At 43.1% G+C, this 19,164-nt stretch overlaps 1 protein-coding gene across 1 annotated transcript; it reads right to left on the bottom strand.

The window, feature by feature from the left end:
- Positions 1–4,191: 4,191 nt before the first annotated feature.
- Positions 4,192–16,836, bottom strand: TEX48 (testis expressed 48). Its single transcript, XM_012929757.3, has 5 exons — positions 16,760–16,836; positions 7,798–7,906; positions 7,467–7,589; positions 5,429–5,497; positions 4,192–4,329 (listed from the first exon to the last, which is right to left on the bottom strand). Exons 2-5 carry the CDS (start codon positions 7,799–7,801, stop codon positions 4,226–4,228), a joined length of 300 nt encoding a protein of 99 aa, XP_012785211.1. The 5' UTR covers positions 7,802–7,906; positions 16,760–16,836; the 3' UTR covers positions 4,192–4,225.
- Between the last annotated feature and the right edge of the window lie 2,328 nt (positions 16,837–19,164).

The following is a 19,164-nucleotide window of genomic DNA, read 5'->3' as shown; positions in this document are numbered from 1 at the left end:
AACCCAGCAATGTTTTAGGAATGAAGATCACCGGGAGTGCATTGACTTTCAAGATGTATTGTTAGGATTGGAAGAACAGAGTAGGAAAGAATCTCCATAGCATGCTACCTTTTGTGTAAGAAAGAAAGACTAGTAGGGAAATACTTGTGTAAAAAGAAATGTAGGAAGAAAAAGGTATAAAACCATGTGAGTTGAGTCAGGATGGACGCTTGATGTGAGTATGACCCTTCTGTGTATGTGTGTATTGTTTTGACTCTTGGAAACAGGTTAATGTTCTATGCACACAAAATTAGGTAAGCAACAAGAATGGGATAAGAATGCTAAAATTAGAGAACCAAGATGGTGGAATACATCAAGCACATGTTTAAACAGATGGAGAAGCATTAGCCAGGATGAAGCACAGACAGCAGGTTCTAGGAAGTAGAAGAGGACACTGACAGTAGAAGGATATCCGGAGATGCGTGGACACAGAGAGGCAGTGGGGAAAACCAAGTGGTGTTCCAGTGACCAGAGACCCCAGCAGCAGTCAAAAATCAGTGATCCGAGCTCCACAGGTGGCCAGAGTTCCACTGGCAGCCTGGTGGGCAGGGGAGCTACCGGGAGCTCAGGGGTGAACCCAGGCACAGAACTGCCCATCCTGTTGATTTGTTTGAGCTAACTAGGAGCAGAGAGAGCAACACACCTCAAGCAGGCAGTGCAGGAACAGGCAGATTTCACAGTCCAGACCCACATTAGTGCCACATCAGGTGCCACTTTGTGTAGTGTAGTGTGGCAAAGGTTGTGGACTTGAAGGACAACAGCAAGCTGTGCATGTGCTAAGCCTGGAGCAAACTCATTTCTGGCTCAGTGCGTTGCATTGGTCCCACAGGGAAAACAGTGTGGATGTGGCATCCTATAGGGTCTATCCAAATAGGTCTGGGTAGCTCCCAGACTTAATGGCCAGCAGACCCAGAACTCCACCAATGCCATGTTGGGTGCCACTTTGTGCTGTGTGGCAATGGCTGTGGGACTGGAGAGACAACGCTCAGCTGTGATTATACTAAGCTAGGAGCAAACTCACTTCCAGCTCAGTGCACTGCACTGGTCCCACAGGGAAAATAGTTCTGACTTTGGCATCCTGCAGGTCCCACCCAAATTAGATCCTAATGGTCAGCAGATTCTGGCAAGATCAGCACCACCAACAAACCAGATATTTAAGACACTTGGTGCCTCCCTAATCCTGGGCACTGTTTGAGCCAGAAGTACGAGAAAGTTTGCATAGGCAACAGTGCATCCACAGTACGGGATTACAGGAGGTTGAGAGTGGTGAGCCAGGAGCAGGGGCTGTAGAGACCATGGTGAAAGCTTAACACAAGAGCCCAGGTCTAAAACTCACTGGAGGGAGTGGCACAAGTGACTACAAACAGAAAAACTGGGTACCAAATCCAGCCAGTAAAATCAAAATGTAGACCTGTGGGTGACACAGCTTAGAAACCTGCCCTAAGAAGAAGAATCTGCTAGCCAGAATGCAATGACCAAGTGCAAAAGAAGAGACAGAGGCACAATGAACATTACTGATGCATCTCTCCTACAAAGGAGCAGGAGCCTTTGCCAACCTCAGATTTAACTGAGGAAGATATCGAGGAAATGGGGGATAAGGAACTTAAAAAAACTTGTGATAAATCTTCTTAACAATGAAAAACACATACAAGAGTTTAAGGAATATGTCACACAGGCCAGAGGAGAATGGAAATGACATTCCAGATTTTAAAGGGGAAAAATTGTCAGCCCAGAATAACTTACCCTGCAAAACTTTCCTTTGTCTTTAAAAATGAAATAAAATTCTTCCACAGTAAAAAACAGCTCAAAGAGTATACCTCTTCCAGTCCTGCCCTACAAATGATATTTAAAGATGGTCTATTGACAGAGAAAAGGAATAGCACCCACCAGAAACCAAAGACAAATATGGAGAACATCCCAGCAGAATGACAACAGAAGACTAAATCAAACAATGAACAACTCATTGCTAAAATGACATGGCGAAATTACAATTTATATTAATCCTGAAAGTAAATGGCTTAAACTCATCAATCAAATGCCATAGATTTGTGGATCGGATCATCAAAAAGCAAAACCCATTTATCTATTGCTTACAGGATACACATCTCATCAACAAAGATCAGCGGAAACTATATCTCATGGATTCTAATGTTGTTTTTACTTTCGTTTCTTTAAAACAGTTTTTTTTCTTCATATTAAATTCTTCAATGACTCATAGGTCATACAGTAGCAACGTTTTCTTCAAAAACGTTCTTGATTTTCTTTTTCATTTCTTTAGCAACACATTAGTCATTCCAGTAGCATGTTATTTAATATTTATTAGTCATTAAGTAGGTGGTGTTGTAAATTTCTATTTTTCTTCCCATTGTTTATTTTGTTTTGTGACTTTTCATTTAAGGGATGTGTGGTAACTGGTAGTAGAGTCTGTCACATCCATATGTAAAGATATAATGCAGTATACATCTCTATTTCCAGATCAAAGATGACTCCTAATGAAACTGTTCTATATCTTGACAATAGGATGCTGAACTCTGACATTGTCCATGCCCGCAATATCAGGATACACTTAAATAGCAGAATGATGGACTTATGACTATTTATGAAGAACTAAATTATTGTAATAATAGAGGGGAAATTAGAGAAGGGGAGGGGATTTGGAAAGAGTGTAAGGAAAATCCCAGAGCCTATGGAACTATGATAAAATAAAAATAAAATGAAAAAATAAAATTAAATACAAACAGAAGTGAAAGAACCCAACTGCTTTTCAAACAAATGCTACAAACTCAAGAGGGGAAAAAGAAGGTAATGATTGGCCACAAAGCTTTTTAGAAGACACTAAGAGCTGGGATATTCTAAAGCTAATTTCTGAAAATACCAGCATTGAGCTAATGATTGAGTATATTAAGATAACAGGATCCAGATCTTTCATGGAGAAAAGAATTGCACTGATGAAAAAAGGAAAGCTAGTACGACTTCTGTGTTGTTCAGCTGGGTAGGAGACAGATATAGGAATTACTGGTTTTACCTCTTTCGTTCTTTCCCTCACATGTATATGTGTGTGCACGTGTGTGTATAATACATGTGTCGCTGTCTCTTCACATGTGTGTGCTTCCTAGTTGTAGCCATTGAAGAGCTTAAAAGCAGTGACACTCTAGTAGCAATGAGAATACTTTGTGCTGAAGTCTTGGCCTCTTTTTTCCTCAAGATTTTTTATTTGCAATGCTCAGTTAGTGAGAAAGAGAGAGAGAGAGAGAGAGAGAGAGAGAGAGAGAGAGACAGATCTTAAATACCGCTGTTTACTTCCCAAATTGCCACAACAGCTGAGGCTAGGCCAGCCTGGAACTAGGAGCCTGTAACTCCAACAGGGTCTCCCATGCAGGTTCAGCGGTTCAAACACTTGGGACATCTTTTACTTTCTTAGGTGCATTAACAGGGAGTTAGACCATATGTGGGGCAGGTAGAACTCAAATCAGCGCTCCTATGAGATGCAGAAGCCTAATGTACTTGCTACAACCCCAGGCGCTGAAGTTTTGGTTGCTAGCCATACTTCATGAAGAATTAAGACCCCTTGATGAACTGGCTGACTTTGGGACTGAAATAGGTAAATTTGAATGGTTGTGTGCCAATGTTAAATTTCTTGCTTTTGATAGTTATTTTGTCCTTATTTATGGATGGAATGTTGTAATTATCCTGAATTATTTTCAGGGTAATTGAGATTAATGTGTATAGCTCACTCCTAAGTGATTCAGGAAAAGCCATAGGGAGAGATGAAAAACTGGCAAAGCAAATAGGGGGGAATGCAAACAGAGGTGACTGTGGGTATTGAAATGATTTCAAAAGTTACCCAGAAGTCTGACATGATGTTGAGGTTAGCTGGCTGTGACAATGTATGCACAGATAACAAGACATTACTTGGAGGAGATTCCCTGTAAGCAGGAGGGAAAAAGACTAGGGATACAACCTAAGATGGTCCAAAGACTTTAATGGGAGGCAGCTCCTCTGCGGCCCTGGCTGTCCCAGGAGCTGGAGGCACTCCAGCAGGTGCACAGGCATGGCTCAGACATCTTCTCCTCCAGGGGAGTTTGTGAATCCGTCATCATGACTCCTGCTCACCAGCTATTCCTTGTAGAGATGCCCAACAGTTGCACAGCTCAGGGTCCTGCATGCAGACTGCCCACTAGAATGGTCAGGGTCTCCCGATGAGGCATGGCTGGAACGGCCAGCGCTCCTGTGAGTAGCGGTTTAGGTTTCTCTTGTAAAAACCTCTTTGGGGAGCATATTCATTGACATCTGAAAGAAAGTATACTGGTGGAGAGCTTTGATTTGGATTTGGGTGCCTGGCCCTGGTTGCTTGTATTCCTCTCTTAGCAAGTCTCAGATTCTAACATCCCATGGTACTCTAGCATAATACTTGTCCCAGTGTTGGGGAAGAGTTCCTTGCAGTAGGTTTTGCATTGCACTGTGCCGGCAGATCCAAGGACATAGAGCATCTTGCAAAATACAGTGGTATGAAAGGGACAGGATTTGGGCCTGATCTGGCTCTGCCCCTAATCCCATCCCCTGGTGGACTTGTGGAAAGTCCCTTCCTCACCATGGCTCTCAATTCTGTAGGAGTAGGGAGGACCCAGAGTAGGCAAGCTAGGGTAGTCCCAAGCCCCTCACTCTCAATTCAGGTAAAACAAGTCTCACTTGATCTTTCATAGAAATTCAACTTCATGAGATTTTGTTGGCAAGAGAGCTTAGCTGTTAGGAGAGTTCTAAAATAACTGGGCTTCATGGTGCTTGGATCTCAATGGCCAGGCCTCAGAGGATGTTTGTGAGTGATTTGAGATGCATGGGCACAGCAGGTAACCTACTGGGTGGCTGCATTACTCCTTTGTGGACTGTGCCACTGTTGAATTGCTTATCTGTCCTTCCATGCCCCAGGTACATTTTTTCATTGAATCAAGCATGAACCACAAGTGTTTTGGGGCATTGCTTACTTGTTTTGTACCTGGCTAGGTTTCTGGGAACAACAGAGCACAAAGCCAGTGAGGGTCCTGCTCTCCTAGAGCTTGCTAATAGCCAAAACTGACATCCAGAAAACAATCAGACAAAATTCACACATATTGAAGCTACAAGAGCTTAGGGGAAGAACTGGATGTGTGTCCTTTTCTCTACACCTGTCTTCCCTAATGGAGTTCCTTGTTGGGAAGATCATGGAGTTAGGGTTTGGGCCCCTGGGATCTCCCCAGTGTGCTCAGGAATATGGTAATGGCTTCCTGATTGGATTGGTCCACCTCACCTGTTATCCCACTTAGCTCCCACACCACGGGGTTCAGGTCACCAAGATAAGGTCCCTTCCCCAGAAGTTCCTACTGAGTGTTAACACCCCCACTTTGGGACTTACCCTCAAACTCACTGCTGCTGGAAGAAGTATTTTCTGGACGGACCAGCTCATCCTTCGGAAGCTGTACATCTGGCAATGACAGGCAGTCATGTGGCGAGGTCAGATGAATGCACGGAGGTGATAACTTTGACAACTTTGAAGCATCACATGTGTGAGTAATGGTTATTATGGGATAGGCATATACCTGTGCCTACCTCTTCTGGACTCCAAGTGCTTCCTCTTATAGGCAGGTGGACTCAAAATATGTCTTTCTAAAGCATTAACTCTCCCTCCATTTATGGCTGTCATGCACATCCATTAAATGAAGTTAGGATATATTGAGCAGTAGGAATTAGAAAAACAATTCTTAAATCTCTCCCCCTCCAGATGCCTTCCCATGGTTAGTCTTTTCCTATGCACATTTTAATCATTATGTATAGTGCATCGATTCTACATATAATGGATGTCTTAGTTTTTCATATATGACTATTTTAAATATTTATCTCATGCTACTGAATTTAAAAATAATGGCTGTATAACATTCTATTTTATGGTCATTTCAAGATATTTAAACCACTGTTCTAGTGTTGAACGCTCACGCTGTTGTCAGTGTTGGCACTACAACTCCCATTGTGATGAACCTTCTTGTACTCGAAGCTTTTTTTTAAAATGTACTTCCAGAGGTGCAACAAAATATTGGAGCAACAGGCTGAGCAAATGGCGCTGGCATTTTTAAGCTGCATATTTTGAGCAAATTGCTTCACCTGCTTCCGCCTTCCTTTCACGTCTGAGAGATTTTTTTGCTCCTTTTGGGCAGCAATGTCCACTCCTGAGAGTTTATACAGCGACAAATAGCAGCATTTACTGTGAAGATGTCACACGTCGGCTCCGACACAGTTGGAGATTCTGATTGAAGTTAGGTCCCTGGAGTCTAAGCAGTGCTTTTTGACTGCACCAGAGCTGTAGTCATGATCATGATTATCATATTGGGGAAACTGACATTTTCAAGCTCTTGATTTTCACTGTGAAGCCACTTTCAAGGGGATGCATTTTAACAACTTGCAGTTGTGGATTTCTGGAAAGTGTGTCAAGAGAATTGTTTTCTGCCATTGTGCAATCTCCTCTACCAGGGGAACTGTGACCTCTGACAGTTCTGCCCGCCAATCCCTCCGACCTGGTGTTTGCTTGTCAATCCTAGCTTTGCTTAATCTCAACACTAATGCTTCTTTCAATGTGTTTCTGAAATTGTTCATCTCGGCATCACCCCCACCTCATCTTCTCTGCTCTGTCCCCTTATCCTGGGCCATCGAGGGGGAGGAGGAGGCGGCTGCCAGTGAAGGTCTGGATCCCATCACAGTCTTTCTCCCTTCCTTTGACTGGACAGCCTTGAACATCTCATGTTTCTGATGCCTTCCCTGTCTGAAGGTGGAAATGCTGTGGCTGACGCCTACTAGATTGCATAAGCAAGAAATGCCTTTCATTTCACAAGCCACTGAGCTGAGCCTGTCCTAACCCAATAAGTAGCCATGTATTACTTCCAAAGTCCGTGCAAGGTGCTTGCATCTATGGCATCATTTTGCCATGCCAGCGATTCTAAAAAGCAACAACGTATCATTTTGCAGGTAAGGACACAGAGGCTCAGAGAGATGAAGTGACTTCCTCGTTTTCTGTGGGACAGCTGAGATCCATCCAGTATATCTAGACTCCAAAGCAGGACTCTTAACCACAATCTTTATAACTGCCGTCCAGTGTTTTTCAAACTACAACAACATCCAACTTACTTGAAGATATTATCATGCAACTTCTGAGTCCATGGGTCTTGAACAGGGTCTGAAATGTAATTCTGACTAGCTCTCAGGTGATGTCTAGATGTTGGTCCATCGCCTACACTTGATGCCTTATGGCTTTAAGCTCTCTTATTTATTGACGGATGTATTTTTACCATGTAACTCCCACACTATTTTACATTGGAATTATCACTCAAAAGATGCTGGGGCTATGGGCACAGAGAAACGCAGATCAAGAGAGGCCTTAAGGCATGTCCTGGTCTGATACCTACTGCTGGTGTGTGGCTGACGTGCTTGAGTTTGACTGGGAACCCTGGAGTCATCCATGGCCTGGGGCTCCTGACAGTCCTGGCAGCATAAACAGCACATCTTCAAGGCCAGGGTTTTCTTGGAAGCTGTAGAAGGCAAAGGAATGGAAGCCATAGGTTTTGAGACCTGAATTCCAGACACCCTTGGAACCTTATGTGATAGGGCTATGTTAGGTCAGCCTCTCCCAAGGTAGAAGACACCTTTTGTATTCCCTGTGATAGGGAAGTCCAGGCTCTTCACCCTGGCTTTACTTCTCTTGAGTCCATTTCTCCTGTGACTGCAAAATTTTCTTACCCATGGACAGGAGTTGATGTTTCTACTCTTCCAGCTTTGTCTGCAGGGGAACTGTGTTGAATCAGTCAACCCTTGAATGTGAGTCCAGTTCACCCAGCACGGTTGTTTCCTAGGTAACACAAGACAGTGGCTGTGGTGAGATTCCAGATAGGATCTGCTATAGCAAAATCCCAATGCATGTGAAAATGAACATATCTGCTAAGATTTTAAGATAGGTCTGTGCTCTGTCCCATTATAGCTTAGAGAAGATTAGTCTTCTTAAACTTCACTTTCATCATGTTGGAAATGGGAATACTTCACAGAGGAAGGGGTTGACTACACGGAAATGACCCCTGGGTGCTAGGAAATGATTGCTCAGCTTTTCTTTCCTCTTTGTGCAGCTCACTGGTTCCAAGTTAGCCCAGTGGGTCCAGGTACTGTGGGAACATGTAAAGAAGCATGTAGTTCTGTGGCCTTCAATCCTTGTTTTGCCATGGATTTACTGCATTGCTTTGGGTAAGCTTTTGTTTCTAGGTGATCTCTTTGAAAAACTTTTCGGTCAGGCCTGGCACAGTAGCCTCGTGGCTGAAGTCCTCTCTTTGTATGTGCCAGAATCCCATGTGGACACCAGTTCATGTCCTGGTAGCCCCACTTCCCATCCAGATCCATGCTTGTGGTCTGGGAAAGCAGTTGAGGACAGCCCAAAGCTTTGGAATCCTGCATCTATCTGCATGGGAGCCCTGCCCTGGAAGAGGCTCCTGGCTCCTGACTTGGGATTGGCTCAGGTCTGGCCACTGTGGCCACTTGTGGAGTGAATCAGCAGATGGAAGATCTTTCTTTCTTTCTTTCTTTCTTTCTTTCTTTCTTTCTTTCTTTCTTTCTTTCTTTCTTTCTTTCTTTCTTTCTCCCTTTCTTTCTCCCTTTCTTTCTCCCTTTCTTTCTCCCTTTCTTTCTCCCTTTCTTTCTCCCTTTCTTTCTCTTTGTATATCTGACTTCCCAATAAAAAAAATCTTAAAAAAAAAAAAAAAGAAAAGAAAAGCTTTTCAGTCTTCACGGTCTAGAAAAATAAGACCTTGCTTTAGTCCCAAACTTTGTTTTGTGTGGATCAACTCTTCAAGATCCCCGAGGACCCCTATTCTCACCCCTCTATAGCAAAACTCCCTTTTTAGGAAATTCTTACCATGGTATTGCCTGAGTGTCTCTTATAACATCCAGTTTACTATGTGAGGTGCCTCCTTCTAGGTACTGGTTCATCACTTATTTTACTGCTATATCCTGGCCCAGGTCACCATTTTCTCTTGCCTGACTTACTGCAATAGCCTCCTAGGGGTCTTTCTGCTTCTTTCTCCCATGACTCTTCAATTGTTTGTACAAAAGCTAGGAGAGTCCCTATCAAAATCATATCATGGTATTCTTCTGCTCAAAATTTCCAGTGTTTTGAGAAAGGTGGCCATAATAGAGGAAGAAATATAGTATTCGAGAAAAATGGAAACTTACATAGTTCTAAGACAATGACATCTAAATGAAAAGTGTGTTGGATAACAATAGCTGGAGATTGGAAACAGAAGAAAAAATGTCAATTAAGTTTAAAAAAATCAAAAGAGGGCCTGGCGGCGTGGCCTAGCGGCTAAAGTCCTCGCCTTGAAAGCCCCGGGATCCCATATGGGCGCCGGTTCTAATCCTGGCAGCTCCACTTCCCATCCAGCTCCCTGCTTGTGGCCTGGGAAGGCAGTCGAGGACGGCCCAATGCTTTGGGACCCTGCACCCGTGTGGGAGACCCGGAAGAGGTTCCAGGTTCCCGGCATCGGATCAGCGCGCATCGGCCCGTTGCGGCTCACTTGGGGAGTGAAACATCGGATGGAAGATCTTTCTCTCTGTCTCTCCTCCTCTGTGTATATCTGGCTGTAATGGAATGAATAAAATCTTTAAAAAAAAAAATCAAAAGAAATTACCCAAAATTTAAATTCAGAGAAAGAATACTCAAAATGTGTGAAGACAGCAGGAGTAATCCACAGGATACTACTGAGCTGTTAACAAAGGCACCTGTAAAACCTTGTGAAAAATGAAATGAAAATAAAAGAAGTTTATGTTGTTATAAAAACTTGAAAACTATACTTTTTCCCCCCATGATGCACATTTTCTAATACCCTTTGGAGATTCTCTTTTACATACATGACTGGAGTCTCAAATAAAGCAGGGGGAAGCAAAAATATCTTAACAAGGGCTGAAGAGGCATCAGTGTAAGTATTCAGTGAATATCAAACATGAGAAGTATAAAACAAATCATATCTGTGCACATCACAGTTGAGGCCATTCCAGGGCTGGGTCCAGGACCTCTGCAACTCCAGCAACTGAGATGAAAGGGTGACTGGTGAGCCAGTGGTCTATAACCACCAGATGCTCTCCACAAAGTACTGTAGCATTGTGTGTTTACAGATTGCAGGGTCATCACCTCTGCTACTGTAGAGGCTACCATAGTCCCCACCAAATCACAACCAAACCTGCCCAAATCAACCCCAAACCTATAAAATTATAAACCAATGAAACCAAGGTCCTGGTAGACACCACCAAAAATTCAAAACTGTAAGCCAATAAGACCAAAATCCTACTTGAGTAGTCTTCTCATTTCACAGAATCTTAAAAACCCAAGACACTTCCTGAGACCCATAGTCTCACTTAAATCCTCCACCCTATCACCTTTCAGGATGCTTCACTTCAGTTTCCAAATAAAACCTTCATTTGCTCACATTTGTTTCCTTGCCCTTCTCCTCACCCCACCCCCTGCCAGGATTTCTTTCTATTTAAAAGAAAGAGAGAGAGAGAGAGAGAGAAAGGGAGAAAGATTGAATCTTCTATCTGTTGGTTCACTGTGTTTAGAACCATGCACAGTACTTCCTCACCCCCTACCTTATCGGCTTCTCTGCTCCGTATTTACTGTACTTCTGGTCTTCTGTCCCTACTAGATTATAAATCTCATGGGGTCACGGCTTTCATCTGCAGAGTTTCCTATTCCATTCTTGGTGTCTAGAACAGTGCCTAGCATAGTGTGAGCAGTAAAAAAAAAAAAGCATTTGTTGAATGAACAAACATTTTTCCTCTTATCTTAGGACAAGTATGGGCAAGCACTGGAAGGCAATAGGGACTTAGGTGATAACTTTTGTTCCAAGATTATCACAACCCACTTGCCCATGTGCTAAGTCTGAAAGGTTTCATGGGTCAGTCTTAATCATGCTCTGTATTGGTTGGGATTGTTTCTTCTTCCTATCCATTGTAACCCAAATCTATCTTACTCCCATGTTCTCTGTTTCTGCAGAGTGACCATATTCACTTGGTTTCCAGAGCCAGAAATCTGCCAGTCTCCTTCCCACCCTCTCATCTTTAGAGTATATCTTCCAAACATCTCTTCACTCTATTGCAATCCAATGCCACTACCCTCACTGTAGCCTGGGGCACCGTTCTTGTCACCTGGGCTGCTGCCAGTTCTTTCTCACTAGTTTGCCTTGCTCCAAAACTGGAGTTACCGGGTTCAATTGCAAATCCCCATATCACTGGATTCAGGGTCTTCTCAGTTCTACAGATCCAAGTTTTTTCATGGCCACTTCTTTTGATCTCTTCAGCCTCACCTCTTGGGTTCACTCACTACCCTAACAGCTCTAAGAAATGCTGGCAGCTCCATCCAGTCAGCTTTGTACCTTTCCTGAACTGTGCCCTATGCCAGGCCTGTTCTCTCTTCACGCGTCGTCTTTGCAGATTCAGCTCAGGGGTTGCAGAAAACCATGACATGAGTCAGGATTCTCTTGTTTGAGCCCCTATAGCTCTCCTTCCCCATATAACACGTCTCCCTATATCACAGCCCATAACCTTACTCTGATCACTTAACTCATAGCCAATGCTCAACAAACACTTACTGAGAACATTGGAACTGCCTATTTAACTACCAATAGTTTGGGTGCTGGTCCACAAGTGTTTCTCATTTGTTTAATGAATATTTATTGAGAACGTACCAGCTACCAAGTACTTGTAGGTGCTGGAGATAGAGCAGTGAAGAAGATACAAGGCAGATAAATGCCCTGCTCACATGGAAGCAGGTAATATTTTACTATACTATATATAATATTTATATCCATAGCACTCAGCCTTGGGATGAGCATGGAATGGGTACTTTATAAATTACTTGTTGAATAGGGTCTGGTGCGATGACTCGATTAGGTAATCCTCTCCTTGCATCTGCTGGGATCCCATCTTGGCCTGATTTGTGTCCCAGCTGCTCCGCTTCCCACCCAGCTTTCTGCTTGTCGCCTGGGAAAGCAGTGGAGGATGCTCCTAGCCTTGACTCTGCCAAGACCAGAGAGACCAGAAAGAAGCTCCTGGTTTCTGGCTTCAGATCAGCTCAGGTCCGGCCATTTTGGCCATCTGGGGAGTGAACCAGTGGATGGGAGATTTTTCTTTCTGTCTCTCCTCTCTGTAAATCTACCTTTCCAGTAACAATAAAGAAATCTTAAAAAAAAAAGTTGAATAAACACATGAGCCTTTCTAACTATTGTATGATAATTTTGTGCCCAGAACTATCTCCTTTCCCCTAGTAACTGATTTTATCTGCACGTAAGCTGGTCTTACTATTAGGTATACCGAGCAGGTTCTACCCATTCAGATGTGTTCATTGTATGAGCTACTTGACCAAGAAGGGACAGACAGCCCTTGACTTCATTTGGCCCCAACTCTGAAACTTTTGGATATGCTGCCAGGGGAGCTTTTCAACAGAATTTGGATTCTAACATACTCTATTGAGCTCTGTTTAGTGGATTTATTTTATTTTCCTAGGATTTATAAACACATGGAAATTTATATAAGCAATTAGATATCTTGTTTTTAGAAATGCAAATATTTGGGCCTGGCGGCATGGCCTAGCGGCTAAAGTTCTTTCCTTGAAAACCCCGGGATCCCATATGGTCGCCGGTTCTAATCCCGGCAGCTCCACTTCCCATCCAGCTCCCTGCTTGTGGCCTGGGAAGGCAGTTGAGGACGGCCCAAAGCTTTGGGACCCTGCACCCGTGTGGGAGACCTGGAAGAGGTTCCTGGTTCCCGGCATTGGATTGGTGCGCATCGGCCCGTTGCGGCTCACTTGGGGAGTGAAACATCGGATGGAAGATCTTTCTGTCTCTCCTCCTCTGTATATCTGGCTTTCCAATAATAATAAATCTTTAAAAAAAAAAGGAAATGCAAATATTTGGTTAACAAATATAATGAATCTGGAGTCTTTTCTGCTTATTGCTTTAGCTTCACTTTTCTTTACTTGCTGATATGAGGGTATTTCATCAAGTTTGTGAAAAAACTAAATTAAAAGATAAGTTTATTTTGGTGCCTCAAACCTGAAATTCATACATGTTTTTCATGCTATGCATTTCCATGAACTTTTTGAAGAACCCTCATAAAAATGCTTATTTCATGGTGTACAGATTTGCTACAGATTGTCCCATGCCTGTTGAATGCAGAAGAAAGTGCTTCTCAAGAAGAGAGTAGAAGCATAGCTTTGACAATGCCGCCACAGGTCAGCCCTCAGCACTCTCATTTGGGATTCTGTTGGACTGGCTATTGATTTGTACAGAGGAGATGACTGAACCTTGAACTTGGTGTCCCTAAGCCTTTATTAGTACACACTCTATGTTGTGGAAGGTGAAGTCTGTTTACTTCCACTGTGATCAGGGTCAGTGATTTCCAGGCCATGGATCCTATGGCTTCTTTAGGCTCTGCCTGGCTAGGGAATTCAAGAGACTGTGTTTGAACGCACAGGTCTTGCCCCGGCAGTTCACTCTTTCTTATTTGTCATGGTTGCTTCCACATGAAGATTTTGCCTTTTCTGGGAAAAGTTCTCACTTTGTCTGTTAGTCCCGCTGCAGGTGTCTCTGTGCTTAGTAAGTGACAGACTCTACCTAGATGATTGAGAGTTACCATGGCCATTGTGACAAAATTTGAATGTCAAGAATAAGAGATTGAAGAGCGTTCTAGAAAAGAGAGAAAACAAAAACATCAACCATACAATAGAGGACTTTTTTTGATTGGCTCACTGTGTCCTCAGACAGAAAAAAAGTGAAAGTTCTTACTCCTACTCAAGCTTTTTGAAGTGTTTCTTTGCCTTTTTCTCTCACTCCACCCAAACTTTTCTTTACTACTCACTCATAACTGCCCCTATTTCTTTCTCTGCTTGCCTGAATAAGATTTTTTTTTTTAGCTGGCCCTTTTCTAGACAGAACAATCTCAAGACACAATATTCCCTCTAAAAAGGCACCAGCAGGGAGGTCCAGAGAAGTTGGATTAAAATCTTGGGAGAGAGTTTAGTGCAAATGTTTAGAATATTCCTACATTTCAGAACAGCAGAAAATTTGACCCTGTTGAGTTACTTTTTTTTTTTCTAGACTAACATATTTGTACCAATTAATTCATTTAATTGTTGACCTTTGGCAATGGGGAAAATGTTTGAAATCAGTAAGATGGAAAAGATCAGAAAACCTAAGGACTCCATCCATCCATACTCTGTTAAATGGACTTGAGAAGGCAAGACAGAAGAGGAAAGGCACCAGACAAAGCTAGTTCAGATGCTTTTCTCCAAATGGTAGATTGGGGAAAGAGGCAAAATCACAACTCAACAAAGTGAAGATGGATCAATGGAAGATTTAACTGACTCCAGGACACCCTCAAAGTCAATCTAGGGCAGGAGGGAACTTCAGGACTGGAGATTCGTCTTCTGCTTTTGCAAAAAATTTAAAGGAAGCAGGAGGCCTGGAAAAATATATGTCCTGGAATGGGAACATCAACACAGATATTCTGATCACTTCTAACGAAATCTTAAATATAACTAGAAATAAAAATCATTTTGTGGTTTCCTGGGTAAAACAATTGGCTTCTTAAATAAGATCAGTGGATTGTGCTGTCTTACAACAGAGTTTGAAGGAGTAAAATCTCTCCTGGGGATCTAGCTGCCCAACAGGAGAAGCAGTTTCTGAGTCTATGAGTGGCACGACTCACAGTGGTCATTAGCAATTTACAACTCAGTGCTAGCACCCATATCAGGGTACACCTGATCAATTTAAAATATTAAGTAATTATGGTAATAGAACACCTTTGGACTTTATTTGTGCTTAGGGAAGCGGCATCATTTCTAATACTCCAAGCTTCACTTGCATTGACAACACAGGTAGGGTTAATCTATGAGGGTATTTCAGAAAGTTCCTGGAAAACCGGAATGAAAACAAAACTTTGGAGACACATGTTAAGATGTGGTTAAGATGCAGGGTAAGACAACCAGAACCTACAGTGGCGTAGCTGGGTTCAGTGCTTGTCTTTGGCTCTTTTCTGTAATTTACTGCTAATGTGGACCCTGAGAGGCAGTGATGATGACTCAGGCAACTGGGTTCCTTCTACCAGCGTGGAGAGAGTTGAGTTCCTAGCTCACAGTTTTGGTCTCAGCCTAGGTCTGCCCACAGAAGGCAAAGGGAGTGAACCAAGGAATAGGAGCTTCCTCTGTCACTTTCCCTCCCTTTCTGCTTCTCAAGTAATTATATATATACAACTATATATATACATATATTTTAAAAATTAATTTATTTTGGTACAAACATATGTTGAAATCCATGCAGTGTTTTCATAATACACATTCGCATGAACCTTTTGAAATGCCTTCATATACCTAAGCCAAAGGGAAGGGAAAACTGAGCTAGGTGGATGGCAGTGTCTGGGAAATCATGGGTCCTGTTTCTAAAGCACATTTCCAATGCTTTGTACTTTGCTCTTGTCACTTTCAGTGTGTTATCAGGATAGATGGATGCTTCTGTGTAGGCTCTGGTGTCACAGATGGTGCAAAAAATGATTCAAAGATAGAGGCAAGAAGGATTCGAACTGGCCAGTAGTCAAAGCCATTTGGCTAGCTCATGGGACCTCGCTGCAGTGGCCATTCTCATGAGAGTAACAGACACCTGCCAGCAGTTACACCTCACAGCCACAGCTCTACTCTCCTCAGCACCTGCCCAGCCCCTTGTACAGCAACCCTTAGACCACACAAGCATGATTCTCTCTTGTCTTACCACCAACAATTCCATTTGTATTTCACATATTAAGCGGAGGCTTTTTTTCTTCTAGAATAGCTTGTTTACAGATCAGAAAATGCACATATTCAGATTTCCTTCTCATTTCAACACAGTTGGTAGTTTACTTAATATTTTCACTTTGCTTTTTTTTAATAGAAGAGATACTTGGATATCATTCCCCATTAGCAGTGTGACTTAAAACATAGACTTAACTCTTGCCATGCACATCTTTAACAGGTAAATTTATCAGAAGGAGAAGGAGATAAAATACTTTTCCCTCTGAGTGCTGACAGTAGAGCTTAGGATTATTCATCATTTTCAAATATGGAAAGTCTCTGTAGCAGGTGTAGGTACAGACTGTGGGTGTAGATTGTGGAGCTCTACTTGGCTATGGCATTCAGAAAAATACAATCTTTGTGAACCTCGGTTTTCTGACCTCTAAAATGGGGATAATAATAATGGGTGGTGGTGAAGACCAGTTAATGATGGAAAGTGCTGAGGACAGCTTTCAGGCACATTATGAAGTTAGTAAATGTCGTGTGTGGGAGATGCTGGGTTGGGAAGGGGTGGGGTGAGGTGTTTCTTGCACTACCGCTGCCCTCCTCTAGATGGAAGCAGGGGCTAACGAAAATGGTCTTGGGTAGTCTGCAGTAGCAAACCCAGAGTGCCTTGACCAGAACAAAACAAGTCAATGAGGAAAAACAGGAAGGCTTCTGGAACTCTTAGGGGCCATACAACACAGGCGGAGAAACCGGGACCCAGAAAGATGATGAGGCCAAGGCTAGCGAGGGGTGGAGTGTGCTTCCTGTAGCAAGTGTCAGGATTGGGGGGACCATTGTCCTGCGTGGTGTAGAAAATCAGCTCCCACCCACTCCTAGGTTTAACCTGTAAGCCTCACTCACCTGCAGCTGGCAGAGTAGGCAGGATACCATCTGTGATGTCACAGAGCTGGAGAACTGGGGAATGTTGGGGACAGGGGACTTGGACTGGACCACAAAGGCAGGGTGATACTCTGTAGTGCTCCATCTCTCCGTCCGTGATGCCTTGCAACTTGGGGCTCTGGAATGCGAGGACAGCTAAGCCAGAAGGAGGCAGTAGAGCGTTGGACATGGAAAGCCCAGGTGCCATTCTGGGGCCACACACCTGAGGTTGACTTCTCGCTCTACAAAATGGGGCTGATAATACTTAAAGGTCCAATGTGTGATTTTAGGATTAAATCAGGTCAGGAAGCAAAATATTTATCATGATACCTAGATGCAGTGAAGAATCTCAGAAAAGGGAAGTATTGATAACACGTGTGGAAACAAAGTAACATTTTCAGGCTGACCTGTCTCAATTCAAAAACAAACAAAAAGGAATCATTTGTGCAGTCTTAAAATCTCTGACCTCATGGGATACGTTTTTAATTCCTTTATTTAGGACGACCCAAGAACTGTTTGAGGAGGCCAAATTAGGTTAACATGTTCTCTATGAGAGCTATATTTGGATGTTTATGCAGGTCACCAGATACAATGGGAACAGAAGGAAACAACAAGATCCAGCACCATTTAGGAAGTCACTGGGGTGGGAGGTGGGAGGCTCAGTGACCTTTGCCATTGCAAATCTTTCATGGCGAGATAATTATGTGTGTGTGTGTGTTTTAATGCTCACCTTATAAAGCAGAATTCTTCATTTTTAAAAAGATTTGTTTGTTTTTATTGGAAAAGCAGATTACAGAGAAAAGGAATTATAGAAAGATCTTCTGTCCACTGATTCACTTTCCAAGTGGCCGCAATAGCTAGAGCTGAGCTGATCTGAAGCCAAGAGCCAAGGAGCCAGGGGCTTCTTCTGGGTCTCCCATGCTGGTTCAGGGTCCCAAAGCTTTGGACCTTCCTGCACTGCTTTCTTAGGCCACAGGCAAGGAGCTGGATGGGAAGTGGAACAACCAGGACACAAACTGATGCCTATATGGGATTCTAGCATTTGTAAAATAAGGACATCGTCATTGAGTCATTGTACTGGGCTCAGCAGAATTCTTGAGTGGTAATATTGGATGAAGGTTGTCAATCCTGGCTACAAATATTTACTTGAGATGTTTTATGATTCTGAGACTGCTTAAGGCTTAACCTCAGATACATTGGAACTTTTTCTGTGGAGGGGACCCTGGGTAGCAGTGAACAAAGTCTCTAGGTGATTCCAGTGTGTAACCAAGAACTACTCAAATATGTGTGGACTTCCCTCGTCACACACTGCAGTACAGCTGTCAGCTTGGGCGGCCCTAGGACCACAGCAGGAGCTTTAGGAAATGCCATTCCAAGCACCCACACCAGGTCGGTGAACTCACTGATTCGGAATGGGCTAAGGGTCCAGGTCCTCGTCATTTTATTTTTCTTATTATTTACAAAATATATTTATTTACATATTTGAAAGGTGGAGTTAGAGAGTGAGAGCAAGGGAGAAAGAGAGTCTTTTATTCACTGGTTCATTTGCCAGATGGCTGCAATGGCAGGAGCTGGGCTAGTCCCAAGCCAGGAGCCAGGGACGTCTTCCCAGTCTCCCACATGGATGCAGAGGTTCAAGCGTTTGGGTCCTCATCCACTGCTTTCCCAGGCACATAAACAGGAAGTTGGATTGGAAGTGAAGCAGCCAGACTCAAACAGGTGGTTTTCCTCACTAAGCCACAGCACCTGCCCATGTTTTTGTTGTTATAGATTTAATTTTTATTTACTCGAAAGCAGAGTGGCAGGGTGGGGGTGGGGGTGAAGAGAGAGAGGGAAAGAAAAGGGAGAGAGATTTTGCTTGTCACTTCCCAGATGACTGAAATGGCTGTGGCTGGGCTAGGCCCAAGAAGCCTGAAATTTCAGCTGGGTCTCCTATCGGGGCGGCATCATCAGCTGCCTTCCCAGGCACATCTGTGTGGAGCTAGATCAGAAGGGGACTCTAATCGGTGCTCCAACACAGGGTACCTGTAGAAGACTAGGCAGCACTTTAACTTGTTGTGTCCTCATGAGGCCCCTGGCATGGTTTTACAGTACCCAGGTGGTTTCAATTTTTTGATGTTTTGTGTATGGATCCTTTTAGCTTGGGATGAACATTTCAGGAAGAGAGGAGAACGTTTGGGAAAACTTTTGGATGAAAACTGAAAATGAGGAAGTTAAAGATAATGTAAAACATCTGAAAAAGTGGTTTTAGAACACAGGAGAATGAAAATAGCAATCTTTCCAAATTAGTGGCATCTTATGTAATACACCATTGTAAATGCACATTATATATTAGATCTTTGAAGTTGATACTTGTTGATTTGAATCATGCACTACTTGTCCACAGA

Source organism: Ochotona princeps, chromosome 14, assembly GCF_030435755.1.
Source record: "Ochotona princeps isolate mOchPri1 chromosome 14, mOchPri1.hap1, whole genome shotgun sequence".
Classification (NCBI taxonomy): Eukaryota; Metazoa; Chordata; class Mammalia; order Lagomorpha; family Ochotonidae; genus Ochotona; species Ochotona princeps.
Note: the sequence above shows the minus strand (reverse complement) of the source record. Positions and strands in the feature narration are given on the sequence as shown.

What these genes read in the sequence shown, in the direction of transcription:
- TEX48 (XM_012929757.3), bottom strand. An exon ending in ACGTCAGCCACACACCAGCA is followed by an intron (nt 5,498 to 7,466) that starts GTAGGTATCAGA and finishes TGTCATTGCCAG; the next exon opens with ATGTACAGCTTCCGAAGGAT. An exon ending in CAGCAGCAGTGAGTTTGAGG is followed by an intron (nt 4,330 to 5,428) that starts GTAAGTCCCAAA and finishes ACTTTCTTTCAG; the next exon opens with ATGTCAATGAATATGCTCCC.